The 14,267-nt window shown below is 57.0% G+C and overlaps 5 protein-coding genes across 5 annotated transcripts; 2 read left to right on the forward strand and 3 right to left on the reverse strand.

Annotated features, from left to right (window-relative positions):
- Nucleotides 1-460: 460 nt before the first annotated feature.
- On the reverse strand, nucleotides 461-1,861 carry BO70DRAFT_423741 (uncharacterized protein; the record flags this gene model as incomplete). The annotated part of the gene is made up of 6 exons (XM_025547599.1): nucleotides 461-1,043; nucleotides 1,095-1,149; nucleotides 1,204-1,340; nucleotides 1,395-1,566; nucleotides 1,625-1,667; nucleotides 1,724-1,861. The coding sequence occupies 6 exons, from the start codon at nucleotides 1,859-1,861 to the stop codon at nucleotides 461-463; spliced, it is 1,128 nt and encodes a 375-aa protein (XP_025400100.1).
- Nucleotides 1,862-4,068: 2,207 nt separating this feature from the next.
- On the forward strand, nucleotides 4,069-5,575 carry BO70DRAFT_334622 (S-adenosyl-L-methionine-dependent methyltransferase; the record flags this gene model as incomplete). The annotated part of the gene is made up of 5 exons (XM_025541024.1): nucleotides 4,069-4,236; nucleotides 4,301-4,427; nucleotides 4,510-4,633; nucleotides 4,726-5,192; nucleotides 5,244-5,575. The coding sequence occupies 5 exons, from the start codon at nucleotides 4,069-4,071 to the stop codon at nucleotides 5,573-5,575; spliced, it is 1,218 nt and encodes a 405-aa protein (XP_025400101.1).
- A 774-nt stretch (nucleotides 5,576-6,349) lies between these two features.
- BO70DRAFT_361164 (uncharacterized protein) lies at nucleotides 6,350-8,663 on the reverse strand. Its single transcript, XM_025542979.1, has one exon. It carries the CDS (start codon nucleotides 8,219-8,221, stop codon nucleotides 6,389-6,391), a length of 1,833 nt encoding a protein of 610 aa, XP_025400102.1. The 5' UTR covers nucleotides 8,222-8,663; the 3' UTR covers nucleotides 6,350-6,388.
- A 256-nt stretch (nucleotides 8,664-8,919) lies between these two features.
- On the forward strand, nucleotides 8,920-9,667 carry BO70DRAFT_395443 (FKBP-type peptidyl-prolyl cis-trans isomerase; the record flags this gene model as incomplete). Its single annotated transcript, XM_025546541.1, has 6 exons — nucleotides 8,920-9,059; nucleotides 9,144-9,211; nucleotides 9,277-9,337; nucleotides 9,403-9,423; nucleotides 9,504-9,545; nucleotides 9,610-9,667. The coding sequence occupies 6 exons, from the start codon at nucleotides 8,920-8,922 to the stop codon at nucleotides 9,665-9,667; spliced, it is 390 nt and encodes a 129-aa protein (XP_025400103.1).
- Nucleotides 9,668-12,477: 2,810 nt separating this feature from the next.
- Nucleotides 12,478-13,830, reverse strand: BO70DRAFT_386563 (putative salicylate synthetase; the record flags this gene model as incomplete). Its single annotated transcript, XM_025545832.1, has 1 exon — nucleotides 12,478-13,830. The coding sequence occupies one exon, from the start codon at nucleotides 13,828-13,830 to the stop codon at nucleotides 12,478-12,480; it is 1,353 nt and encodes a 450-aa protein (XP_025400104.1).
- Between the last annotated feature and the right edge of the window lie 437 nt (nucleotides 13,831-14,267).

Raw genomic sequence — 14,267 nt, forward strand, 5'->3', positions numbered from 1 at the left:
GAGCGATACGCGCACATGATGCCTCGGACGGGAGCGAAGGCTTGACCTGAAGATGATAGAGCTGGCTTGATTGTCTTCTGATGACATGCCTCTTTGGTTGACGGTCTTTCTTTTCACAATAATGGAAATCTTTTTATCTTGAAACCCTTTCGTAGACGTTCACCAAGTGGTCACCAAGTGGTGGTAAGTTACACAAATGCTCTTCTTAGAAATAGCCTTCAGGCCGAGAGCAAAACAGCTCGAAGATGGGCACTACAACGGCCAAATACCTGTAGGTCGATGGATAGGTGGATGTTGAAACCACTGTTCTGATAGCCTTTTCCCGAATAATAGGAACCGATTTGCGGTCGCAGTTTGCGGCGCTCAACATTTTATTGGTAGTCATGATTAGATTGGGCTGTTGTGATGGAATCTCATAGAAGGGATGTTGTGCAATTTCATGCCATGAACTGGAACCGGCTCAATGATGCATTGGTAGCGCGGTGGGCCCTTGGATATCCTCATGTGCGACCGCAACGTCCGTCGTGATCACAATCCCCATATTGCTCTCGAGGTCCAGACTGTTGCCCTGCGTGGGCGAGAGCATATCCATGATCTGTTCCTGGCTGGCACCCGACGAATTCCTCGCCCGCTTCCTCCAACCCATATATGAAAGCTCATGCGGCTGAGGGTCGCACGCACTAATGACCGTGATATCCCGTCCGCCTTTCGAGTTGTAGAGGGTGGTTTGGGTCTTGTCTCTTTTGCCATATCCACCGGAGGAGTTGTAGTTGTAAGACGCAAACCACGAGAGGCGGGAAAAGAGTGGCTTGATTCCAGGGGCGGACACAATGATGGCGGAGACGAAGGCCTGTCGCGATGCCCAGCCCAGGGCCGTGGAGAGGGTGTTGATGTCCTTGACCGAGTAGTAGGCGCGCAGGGCAGCGGCCACCATGACGAAGATGCCGGAGGAGAACAGTCCGCACAGAATCCACTTCTGGGATCGGGGGATTTTGGCGATGAGGATGAGGGGGATGGGAACACACATGATGGCCAGATCGGTCCTAGAAGGTGTGTGTCAGTAAGGATGGCCGTCCAGGTGTCATGTCACCTACGTGATGCTCAAAACCTCAATCACGATATAGTTCAACGGGCGGATGGTGCAATTATCTGGCCGCGGATCAGTCCTGACGAGGCCAGATTCAAGGGGATCTCTCCACTCACCTCCCGCATACGGCTTGACTTGCCAGTTTCTCGTGATGGGTCTGCAGATCAAGAGGTCGAAAAGCAGTGAGACGAGGAAGGTGCCAATACAGGCGATGCCGACTCCCATGGCCAGTCGATGCTGCCAAAGACCCATCCTGCCAACGATCAGTCATGTTACGTCTCAGGGGCCGTCAGATCATCGCGCTTACGTGAGTCGGTTGTAGAGAAAGACCAGTACCCCCTTGAACGCCCACGCCATGAAGATGTAGGAGAGCCAGGCGAGGAATGCGTAGATCGAGCCTTGCCTGAGATCCGCCACCTCGTCGTCGGGCACCTCGGCTGCCGTGGTTTCATTGAGCCCAATGTTGCTGCCGTAGACACCTGTCCCTCTGTTAGCATGATGAGCAGACCGGAAGACCGGATGGATGGCCAGACGTACTGGTGCACATGTAGAGGAAGACCACCAGCAAGGTCCAGAAGATCTGATGAGACTGCGTCAGCCCACCCGCGATCCAGGCGGGGGTTTCTCCAGGCCTACCGTCGCGAGCAAGAGGCACAGATCATCCCAGTGGAAATGCCTTCGGTCCACCGAGAAGCGGGCATAGACGCGGACGGCGATGACCACCAGCCCGATCGCCCACTCGCTGAACATCTCCGCCGTGAGGTTGTAGCCCATGTTGGAAGTGTTGCCTCCACGCGCAAGGTGACTGCGCGTGTGGGAAAAGACCCGGAAAGAGATCCGAGGAAAATTCCCGGAGGAAGACTGTCGTTAAAACAGGGGACTGCGGGTACATCATCCAGCCCCAGTCTCGTTGCAATCCCTGTGTGATGCGTAGAAAGGGGGGGGAGGCAACGAGACCGTCGAATCCTGCAAGATGAACATCGGTCTGCATTTAGGCCGCTGGGATGCCGCCGGTCGGTCTATCGCCTGCCTCGCTTGCCCTGAGAGGAAACCGATGCTTTCCATAATTGCATCCGCTAGCATGGTGAGGCGGATGTGGAACAAAGACACGAGTTGGAGTCGATGATCTAGAGGTCACTAGTCTCCATCCAAAAAGGCAGATGTAGACGAATCCGTCCTTGCAGATCGCCACCTCCTGAGGACGGCTGAATGCACTACTAGCTAGTGTGTAGTCTGTATGTAATAGAGGACCGATCGGGAGCTGGCAGCGGTCATCAGGGACATCGAGACTGGCAGACGCACGTGTATTCCAGGTCAAACAGGGACGTATATCGGTTGATCCCTTTGCACGAGGGGATGGATGCCCATGTGCGCGGCGAGGACAGCTCAATCCCACAACCCCATCATCCTGTATGGGGTCGAAACGGGAGCGAACCCATCTGTTTCACGATCCTCGGTTCGAGGCGGCCAATGTGCGAAATCGTAGATGCCTCGTACTACTGCGTTTAGTCTATCATGTCCTTCTATCACGAGCCGGCAGGCTGTGGAGCCGCTGCGACCGTGAGCGCAAGTGCCATTTCGCCCCTGCAAGTTTGCAACACGAGATCGATATCTGGACAGAAGACAACATCACTCAGTGTGATGAGAAGTGGCGGGTGGCTTCGCAGCGACATCAAACTCGAACAAACCGCAGTCGCTGGCTTCTCGTTCGACAGGGGATTCCTGGTCGGATTCGTCCAAGTGCGTTTGATACTCTGCCAGACTGTCAGTCGTTACTCGGAAGAGGTTCCCGTTCTTGACAAACGGGCCCCAGTGCAGTAATCGCTCCCCACGATCGACGACCAGCTTGCCAATGAGAGATATTGACGGCGTCCCCACTGGTTCCATCGCATCCAGCGCCGTCCCGTGTGCCCCATATCCGCACCGCGGCTGAGCCTTTCACAATGATTCTGACCGAGAGTTCGGATTTGAGAGGATGATGGACGCGACGGACCGTGACATTGACAGTTGCCAGCACGGCCTGTGCAGACTGCAGAGACCAGAGTGACGCCCCCGTTTGAGGTAGATCAAGAGTCTCGCGGGATTTGTGGATGAGACACGGCATCGCCCTGGCTGAACCGTATCCATGCCCCCCTACGATTCTGTCCGATCTCGATCGGTGGAAGAGGTATCTACCCTGGCCTGCTGGATCTGGTCCATCCCGCGCGGCACTTGCGCCAGAAGCATCAGCTTCAGGCTGTCAGCACCGTAAAACCTGCAAATTAGATAGGTAGAGGGATATGGATCTACCAGACAGAACGCAAAACTCAGGAGGCGCGAAGGATCAGGATCGTGGGCAGTGGGGCGCAACTAGAGTCGACCACCGCCGGAGGACTGACTGGATTAGGGCAACGTCGGTGGGCCGGCGGGCCGCGCGCCACGGCGGGCTGGTCTTCCGCCTGGGAGATGGATGGAACATGAATTGGGGGGGGGGGGAGGGATGTGGAGAGATGGAGAGATGGGCGAAAAGCCGGTGTGTCTGGTCTTCTCGATGTCCTAGGATCCTTCCCAGGGATGCAATCCTCGGTGCAAGTCAAATGGGCGACCGGCAGCCAGCCAAGGAGTTAAAGGGAAAAGGGGAAAGCACTGGGCAATAATCAATGGATGCGATTGTCTCCCTATACAAAGGAGTAGGTAGTATCTAGGGACTTTGTACGGCACCGTCATCCGTACCGAACGTCCCATTCTTCTTGACGTAGCCCACCAACCATCACATTAGACCCTACTCCACCTGCCCGCCAACCGGATGGAAACACATTCCTCAACCGGGTCTTCCTTCCTCCCAATCAGTTGCAGTATTGGCACACGGGCGAGATGATCCAGATGCCCCCAGTCCGACGGGGCCCACGATATAAAAGAAAGTGGTCGGGAGCGTTGTCTGGAGCAGCTCCATCGATGCGCCCGCAAAAACAACCATAGCCGGTCAATCAACCAACACCAACATGAGCCCGGAGTCGATCCAGCCCATCTGGGCTGAGGTTCAGTCGTCGCTGGAGGCCTTCCAATCCAGTGGAACGGAGTCCGCCCGGATTGACGCCCTCGAGAAGGCATCGAAGCTGACACGAGCGCTGGAGAAGCCCCGCGATGCGATTTTGAAGCTGGCCTATACGGTGAGTCTTTTCGTCCCGACGTGAGCCCGTCATGGCTCGCTGATGGCATCGATCCCGCAATTAGCCGAACGCCTTGATGGCCGTGAAAGTGGCCCATGACATGCAGGTCTTCCCTGTGTTGGCGACAGCGACGTCGCCCGTCTCCGTTGGCGAGCTCGCAGCCCTGAAGCCTGCGGATCCTCTTTTGGTCGGTGTGTTTCTCCCGGACGGACGGACAGCTGCGAATTCAGTTGTGAATTGTATGGCGGACTGACTCGCTGCGTCTGTCTCCAGAGCGAATGATGCGCCTCTGCGTGGCATTCGGCTTTGCGGACGAGCCCTCGCCGTGTGAATACCTTCCGACCGCCGTGACCAAGGAGATGGTCAACCGGACCTCTATCGGGGTGGTGGAATCGCTGTGAGTTCTGCCTTGTCTTGAGCCGATGATCATTCCAGGGGGGGGGGTCTAGAGGAGTCTGAGTTTAACCCCTGGCCTCCAACGATCGCTAGTTTCCTCGAATTCCTCCCGGCCGTCCAGAAGACCCCCGAATACCTCGCGAGCACTGGCTACCAAAACCCCGAAGACCCGCTCTTCGCCCCTTTGCAATACACCAACGACATGACGGAGGATGGGTTTGCGTGGCTGTGCCAGCACCCGGATGCCCTGGCGCGCTTCAACAACTTCATGGAAGGCCAACGCGCCGATCGCCCCCACTGGGCCGACTGGTTCCCCGTGGCGGATCGCGTGCTGGCTCAGGCCGACCCGGACCCGGAGCGAGCCCTGATCGTGGACATCGGGGCTGGCCGTGGCCATGACCTGCTGGGATTCCAGTCGCGGTTCCCCGATTCGCCGGGGAAGCTGATCCTGGAGGACCTGCCGCTGGTGATCGACGAGGTACAGGGGGCGCGGGATCTGGATGCCGCGGGCATTGTGCCGGTCAAATATAACTTCTTCACGGAGCGGCAGCCGGTGAAAGGTGGGTGGGATCGCGCGAGAGGAACGAATCACGGCCACTGATGCGATATAGGGTCCCGGGTGTACTACTTCAAGAACGTGATGCACGACTGGTCCGACGACAAGGCACGGATCATCCTCAACCACGTCATCGAGGCCATGGAGCCGGGCTACTCGAAGCTGATCATGGAGGAATATATCGTGCCCGACCGGAACGCGACGGCGATCCACGGCATGACGGACCTGGCCGTGATGGTCTTCTGCTCGGGCCTGGAGCGCACGACGCAGCAGTGGACGCGCCTGTTGAACTCGGTGGGCCTGCGCGTGAACAAGTTCTGGACGCGCGAGGGCGATGGGCTGGGCGTGATTGAGGCCGAACTGGCGGAGGAAGTCGCTAGGTTATGAGGAGGAGGAGGATGAGGAGGATGAGTGACGAACGAGGCCATGTAGATCGAATGGGGGCATCCCTACCACGGATAGCTGATAGACGCATCGAATGATAATGCTTGACAGACACGTAGTGATGTGGAACAAAGAGACATAGAAAGCGAGGGCGAAGAAGAGAAAGGGGGGGGCGACATTTGGTGTTGTGGGATCCATTCACTGGAACTTCCGTTCTAGGGTTTGGACATCCTTACTTATGAATCATTCGGATCCATTGCTAGTATTTCCAACCACGTATTGACCACCGGATCCGACCGCGACCGGTTGACATGCAGCGGAAAGACCTTGCCCTCGATGCAACGCTCCAGGTCCAGATCCGCATACAGGATGCCCTCCTCGTTTGCTGCAGATGGCGGGCCAGGGGGTTGGGGTTCTCGCCGCAGATGAGCTGGCCGATGTTGCCGCTGCCCGTGAGCCATGCGAATCCAGACTGAGTGTAAAAGCAGGTTGGAGTGGAAATGGGGCTATCTAGGGGGTGATGATGACAATGAGAGATGAGAGATGAGAAGAGGGGATCGATCATCATCGTCCCATCTGCCCGAGGCCGGATCAAGAGCTACAGGTCCACCTCCACACCACCTTGCGATCAAGGGTTCTGCCCTGTCTACGAGGATACAATATACTACTTTTTTTACCAGCTGGTGAGGACAAAATGTGCGCCGTGGAAAAATCAATGTTATTGCAAATCCCTTCATTGCCTTCCTCCCTTGAACCAGCCATCTTACTTGCAACACGTCTACCACAGCAAGAAAAAAAAAAAAAAGAGATAATAATCTACACCCCCGGCCACGAAGACCCCCTCACTGCCCCCTGCTTCTCGGTCGACCCTCTTTCATTTTCACGGGCAGGGTGTACGTCCAGGAAGTGCCTCGCAACTCCCCTCGGAAAGCCGGTAATGCTCTTCAGTATGTCCTGCGGAAAGATGACAGTCCCTCCTTCCAGGCTTTCCAAATCCGGCTCCGGGTGGTTGCCGGCCATGTTGAAGTCCAGTGGGAACCGAGGCGAGAGCATCCGGACGTCTGATATCTGGGGCGAGTTCATGTCGGCATCGGGTTCGGGCTGAGCCTCGCAGGCAGAGGATTCAGGGACATATTCGGGATCGGCCTCCGATTCCACGTGGGAGGAGTCATCTTCGAGAGCGGTGGCGAGGGGGTCTGGGGAGGAGTCTTCGGCAGATGGCCTGGAGAGAGGCCCGGGGGGCGTTCGAGGTCTTCCTCGGATGACCATCCGAAATCTTCCTTGATGGTAGGAGATGTGATCTCCGGGGGCGGCGTCGCCAGTTTCGGTCGTGAGTTCGAGCGGGTCTGGGGAGGAGTCTCGGCTGTGTTCCTCGTTCTCCTCCGAGTTCTCTCTCTCATCGTCACCAGAATCGCTTCCAGAATTGTCTCCAACGGGGCCCCAAGCATCGCCATTATCAGGCCCTGAATCGCCCCCGGAACTGTCCCCAGAATCGTCCCCAGCATCGTCCCCAAACTGTTCTTCAGAGGAATCCTCCGAATGGTCCCCCGATGCGTTCGAGGGTGGATCCTCAGATGTCACAGAAGAGTCGTCCGATGCGTTCGAAGGTGAATCCGCAGATGTGATGGAGGAGTCTTCAGGCGTTGGACCCGCGGCATCTTCCGAAGTGTCCCCGGAGGCGTTTCCGGAGGCACTTCTATAGGTCTTTCGAGGGGTGCTTCTAGGAGTACTTCTAGGGGTGGCTTTCGAGGACCTACTCTTGGGGGATGCTGCGGGGGTGAAATTGACCAGCCACGTAGGAGCAGCAGGTCTGCGACCACTGACTGCGCGAAGAGCATTGGATTCATCACTATCCTCGCTGTCCTGTGGGCCATCATCTCCAGCCGCGCGACGGTTGTTATCGTCGTCGTCGTCGTCGCCATCGCTCTCATCATCACTGCCAGTATCGCCAGTATCGCCAGTATCGCCACCGTCATCTTCGTCGTCCTCCTCGTCATCCGCCTCGTCATCTCTGGTGAGGTCTTCGATGAACTGCTGGCTTATATCATTGAGCTGGCCCATGATCAGCCCGCTGTCATCCTGCATGTGGAGGGCATACTTCCCCTTGGCCTTGATGTTGGTCACATCCCCGCCGTCCACGCAATGATAGAACTGGATTAACTGGCCAATGGCCACGGCCCCGTACACAGCCCATCTCTTCCGCGCCTCGAGATCGACCGTCATGGATTTGGCGAGGGCGGATTCGCACCCCTGCCAGTCCAACGGCACGCCCGGGCCGGAGATATCCTGGAACTCGAAGAGGGTGAGGCCATAGCCCGACTCCGGGTCCCCCTCACGTCGGCGAGCTTTCACGGCGTGGAGGAGAGGGAAGTTCGTCTCCGGGGTCTGAGGGGTGTCGATGACATCCGGCGTTCCAAAGATCGACTTGACGATCATCCACAGGAGGTGCCCGAGGGACCGACGCTCGCCCACCCGGCGGAAGCGTCTTTCGGGCACCCCACTGTCCCAGTTGAGATTGGGGCCTCCTCGGGAGCTTCCCATGGCGCTGACATCCTGGGGGTCGTTTTGATCGTCTTCCAGACCATGCTCTGGCGCCAGGCCGGCGAGGCGCCGGGATTGACGAGGAGTAGGGGACCCGTCCTCCCCCATCTTGGATCAGCTCTGTTGCGATCGGATCAGAGGATGGCTCAGCTTTGGGGGGGGATTGGAATGCGCAGATACGGATGGTATGAATCCTACCCGGCTGAAAGACAAGTTGATGTCCAGGAACAAAGGCACGATATTTATGCACCCCTCTGCGAAACAGGCATCTTCCTCTGGAGGGACCCAATACCCCGGTTCCCTCCAGTTTCTCCCTTAACATGCATTCTTTCGGAGGTTGCCAGTAGAGAGGGGGATGTTCTCCTGGAGGGTCACTGCCGCCTGGCACAATCCGACTGGTTGCTGTCCAAACCAGGGCCAGTTTGGTCGGGGAACTTCTTTGTTTGCGTGTTTGTCTGGGAGGGTTATTGGTGGCGAATCAGTCTCCCGGTGTAGAGAAGAGGGAATCCTCCAGCTCGCTCGGTGGACGACTCTTTCCTCCCTCTTTCCTCCTCCCTGACCTCCCTGACCTCCCTGACGACCCAGATATAGCATGCTAGCCTGAGGCATTCAGGCAGCCAGGCACCACCGACTCGGAAATCGCCGCCGATTTGCCCCGCTCCATGGTCACGTGCTGCGACGCCGGTCGGCATTTCGAGAAGAGACGAGAAGAGACTCAGAGAGACTCAGAGAGACTCGGAGAGAAAGAAGGAACAAGGACCAAGGAATAGGGAATAAGGAACAACGATCCCGAACACCTCTCCACCATGGGCCTGATCGACTTCATCAAGGACATCCTCCGGCCCGGCAACGGGGTCGACTACCCCCAGGCCGGCGACATGGTGACGGTGCACTACCACGGCTACCTCTACGACCCGACTCGGTCGCGCAATCGGGGCGTCGGTATGTCTGATGGCCGATGGAATCCATTGCAGTGACCTCGGAGGAGGAGTAGGAGTGGGAGTAGTGCTGACCACGTTCGATGTTGCAGGTTCGACAGCAGCATCAAGCGGGGATACCCCTTCACCTTCCGGATCGGGATGGGCACGGTCATCAAGGGTAAGTCGCCGGTTATTCTTCGTCCTCAACGGGAGACCTGCTCACAGCCGATCGATTACACACAGGATGGGAGGTGGGAATCCTGGGGATGAGTCTTGGGGAGAAGGCCTATCTCACCTTCGGCCCGTACGTTTCCTGTGCTTCCTTGTTTGGCTCTGTGCCCTTGCTGATCCGGGGATGTCTGCCTGCAGCCAGTACGGGTACGGCGAGAAGTAAGTCTATCCAGCCTCGTGTGTGTGTGTGTGTGTGTGTCTTTCTTGTCGAGGCTGTACTCATCCAGTTGTCTGTGCAGGGGCGCCCCCCCGTTCATTCCCGGCAACTCGCCCCTGGTCTTGTAAGTGAATGACGTCCCTGTCCGCGAGGAAGACCTCTATCTCGTGCTCACTTCCTTCGCATAGCCAGGTGGAACTGCTGGCCATCAATGGTCGGACCATGCTGTCCGACGACTCGGACTGATGCTGATTGTTGTATGCTATTTTCCAATGAATGGACGTGGTTATCGACCTTGCTTCCTCCACTTGTAGAATGCTACTACGTACCTTTGCCTCGTTTGGGTAGATAATGGGGAGGATGCTGGAAACCCGGCGAAGATCCCTTGTGGGAGACTGCGTTAATTTTCAACTTTTTTTTGGGGGGTTTTATCTTTTTCTAGGCTAACGCACTGACAGCAAGACCGAAAGAAATAACAGCATAGACAAGGTAAAGACAAGGCAAAGACAAGGCAAAGACAAGGGTAATCACATCTGCGGTATCAAATGGAGAGAAAAGGAATGATGTCTGAACTGGACAAACACGAACACAAGAGAATCAACATCTCAAATCAAGAAAAACAGACGAAAAGCAACGACATTCGAACCCAACACCTAAACCGAACTGGATCAAAGCGCAAAGCGATAACATCGAAAACAATGATCATCATCCAATGGCCCTCCCGGAGACCATGGCTGGACTGATCATCGATGAGATGGAGGAGGAGGAATAGACACCACCAAAGCCCACCCAGACCTACCCGCCAAACCGGGTCGGCTCGCCAGGATAGTACTGGGGCTGCCTGGTCATGAACAGGGGCTGCAACAGAGGCTCTCTGGGAAAAACAGGGGCCTGGGGGGCAATGTCTGCGTGCACGCAATAGTGGATGCCATACTGAGGGGGGGTGCCGTACGGAACGAGGGCCTGTCCCGGAACTGCCACGGTTTGGGCCGGGCCACTGGCAGTTGCATAGGTCTCCTGGACGCCCTCCATCTCCCCGTCAGGTGGCTCTTGTGACAGCAGGAGGGACTGCCAGCTGCCCCGTGCGGTCGATCTCAGTGACGGCGTGGGTACAAGAAGGGGGGCCAGATGGGAAGCTGTGTACATGGCGTCCGGTGCCACCACGGCGCATCGAGCTTCTTCGTCTTCCTGGTAACGCAACCGTTCGGTGACCATGCTTGCAATCATCGCCAACTGATCGGCTGATCCAGTGCTAGCATCCGGTCGAGGGGTCAGCTGGCCACCACCTGCGTATCCTCCGTGAGGTTCATATGGTTCGTGGTGCTCATCTTCCGCTTCCTCCACCACCTCCTCCTCCCCTTCTTCATCTTCATAGTATGCATCTTCATCTCCGGTCTCCTCGGCAGCGGATTCGGATTCGGATTCTCCAGAAGTATCATCCTCGGATGAAAGACTGTACGTTGAGCTCTTGGCGGGGGTGGACGATGGATGATCGCCTTGACCTTGAGGACTGGCCGCCAGTGCCGCAGGCTCGTGCGACACTGGATCCACACGATCCTCGAGAAACGACGAGTGCGCGGCGCTCATGGCACAGTGCTTCTCTGGCTGAAACACCGCCAGTGGGACCAATTCGTAACTGAAGTTGGTATAGCGCAAGACCAGGTCGTTCCGGCAGGTGACCCATGTATCGTGGTTGCCATTCGAGTTCTCCTCCTCCGCCCAATGCTCGTAGGGGGCTGCGAAGGACGGGAGATCGTGGAACACCATCTGACGGATGCTGCCTGGGACGTGTGGCAGGGCAAGGACAGGCCCGACGACGATGGCGTGCGGTCCCCAGTCGTTCCTGGCGCCGATGTTCTGCGTCTCCAGCAGCCACATGTGGCGTTTCGCGCCCTCGGAGCCGCACAGCACGTAATAGCCCTTGTATACCGCGTAGAAGGGCAGCCCATGGGCCCGCAGGATGATGGCCGGACCGTTGGGGACGCGTCCGGGGCGGACATAGCCGTTGGCATCGAAGTCGGCCGGGTACTGGACCGAGCGCTGCTTTCGACGGAAGAATTTGATGGCGAGGTAGAGCCAGACGTCGTTGAGACGCACCCCATACGGGGGCCACTCGTTCTCGACCAGCGGATCCCAGACCTCCTCGGTGGTGGGCCAGTGGTCCCAGGCCGAGCGGTTTCGGTTGGTCTTCGAGGGCTTGGGGACCTCAGCCCCGACCGGATCCCCGCGGCGCCAGGGCGTGATGGGTGGTCTGCGCTGGTACATGATCCGGCATCGTCCTGCCTGGCGCTGCAGCTTCTGGCGCTGTGCGGCCGTGTCGGGGATGATGGGGGGGATGATCGGGGCGCTCATTGTGAACGCGTCTGACAGTGAGGGTTTTGTGTGTGTTAGTATTAGCTGGCTGACTGAAGTTGACGGGAGCCGGTACTCTTGGACCAGAAAGACAGTCAACAAGGACTCAAGGCGCGTCTCGCACCAGGGCGGACGATGTTGATGTTTGATGGATTTGATGTGATCAATATGGTCGATATATTTGAGCTAGTTGATGTGTTCACTATCCTTGATGCGCTTTAACGCGCTCGAAACGATTTCTGCTTGATTGACAAACAACAGAGAAAGATCAGTGGCAAGAGGAGATAGTTGGGTGAGAGGATAGATGAGAGATGGGGCGCGCGAGAGACAGAGAGAAACAAGAGCAGACACGGGGGGGGGCAGCAGAGTGGGTCGATGGACTCAGTGAATTGACAGTGAATCATTACTTGCGCGCGGAATATCGAGCTGCCTGAAGCAGTTCTTTGCCTCCCTCTTCTTCACTTTGTCTGATACCTACGAACGAACTCTCTTTATTGGATCGCATGTCATCATTACAGTGGGTGCGATACTAGACTGTCAGCCACATCCCCTGATATTTTTTGGACCGACCCAGGGGAAGAGGTACGTGCAGGGTGAATATCACATTATCAGAATCACTGCATCGGTCTGAGGGGTCGAGGCTAAGCACACAACAGGGATACAGGTAACATCTGGCCAGCCCAGATCGAATTGCCTCCATCCGTTCAGACACCCTCCCTCCGATCCTTCTCCTCGACCGCCGATTCTGATACGATATACGGGGCGATGCTTGCCAGCTTCTCACACGTTTCCTCCAGCTCTCTCGCAGCCTTGGATTCCGCAATGACTCCAGCGCCCGCCTGGATCCACTGCTGATCGGGGCCCTGGAATACCGTGCGAAGAACCAGGGCTGCTTCCATCGAATCCGAGCCTTCCAGCATCAACACCGCGCCCGAGTAGAGCTCTCGGGGTCGCGATTCGAGACGCTCGATGGCCTCGATGGCGGCCTGCTTGGGGATGCCCGAGGCAGTGATGGAAGGGAACAGCACGTTGAGGGCATCCCACATGTCCTTTTCCGGGGCCAGATGGCCGGCCACGCACGAGCCCAGATGCTGCACACTCCCACGCTCGCGGACGGACATGAAGTCGTCCACCGTGGCCCGGTCACACAGTTGTCCGATCTCGCGGATGGCTTCCTTGACGGAGATGACATGTTCCACGATCTCCTTGCTGTCGGTTTCCAGTTCCTGCCGGAGCTTTGCGACCTCAGCCTTGGTGCCCTTGCACGAACGGGTTCCCGCGAGAGGCTCGGTCTTCACCACCCCTTTGTCCAGCGACATCACCAGCTCGGGGCTGAACCCCGTGGCTTGGTATCCTGCGTGGTTGAGGCAGAAGGTCCGAGAGGGGCTGTTCGACTGTCGACCCTGGAGCAATGTCCCGGGCATATCTACTCGTTCGGGGATGTCGACAGCCCGCGACGGGATCACCTTGAGGTATTGACCGTTGGTGATTTCCGCTTGAGCCCTCTGGACCCGAGAGGTATATTCGCCGGACAAGTCTGCCGTGCCGATGGCTGGAATGTGTCTCGGCACCCGGACATGGGATGCTTCCTTGATGGACGCGGTCAAGTCCAGGACTTCGTTGCTGTCGTATCCGATCACCTGGACCTGGTCTCCCCGAAGAATCACCTCGTTCCGCGGAATCATCAAGGCCAGCAGCGGCCAGCTCCCCGGGCTGTAGCTGTATCCACGGGTATGGGCGGCGTAGTTGAACCCGACTTGGCCAAACACCCTGCCAACTTGGTTCCAGTGCTGATCCAGGAAGTCTCGGGCAACATCAGACAGCGACGTCTTCACGGGATGGGCTCTCTCTTCATGATCAACGATGATCGTGGCACTCTGTCCGCGGGAGTCGATCACCAGCGACTTGGATGCACCAAGGCCGACGTACCAGCAATCTCCACGCTCGTAGGCATAGTAGTCGTGGCCCTGGTGGTTCTTCAACAAGGTGGTCACAAGATTGACCCTCTCGGGATGTCCAGCCACCAGGGTGATCGATGCCTCGATGATGCGCGTCATTGTTTCTTTCTTTTGGATGCTTCCCCTTGGGAGGACCGAGAGAGGTATTCTGTTTTGATCTGAAGAGACGGTAACTGGTGTTGCGGTGCAAGAGCAAAGAGATGGATTTATGGAAGAAACGTGTCTTTGAAGACCGGTTGCTCTCCACGAAACTTCGAGTCAGAGGCAACAAGTTGCCATTACTTATAGACCAAGGAAAAGTCCTGTGATTTCCTCAGTCCTTTCCGACGTCGGATGGTGGCAAAAACAAAAGAAAAACGGTGAGTCCGGAATGTTGGTCGTGAGCGGATTATACTTCTATGATGACGGTGCCTCTGATCTCTCTGTCCAAGGAGCGAAGCGGACACCAAGAATGATCAGCAGGAGTTGATATCTGCTGTGAACTGCTTATGCGGATGAACCAAAGAAGAAGTTTGGCTACCGAATCACGAGCCATG

The sequence above is a fragment of the Aspergillus heteromorphus genome (assembly GCF_003184545.1).
Source record: "Aspergillus heteromorphus CBS 117.55 chromosome Unknown BO70scaffold_9, whole genome shotgun sequence".
Taxonomy (NCBI): domain Eukaryota; kingdom Fungi; phylum Ascomycota; class Eurotiomycetes; order Eurotiales; family Aspergillaceae; genus Aspergillus; species Aspergillus heteromorphus.

Coding starts and splice junctions, on each gene's coding strand:
- BO70DRAFT_361164 (XM_025542979.1), bottom strand. CDS start 8,221: ATGGGGGAGGACGGGTCCCCTACTCCTCGTCAATCCCGGCGCCTCGCC.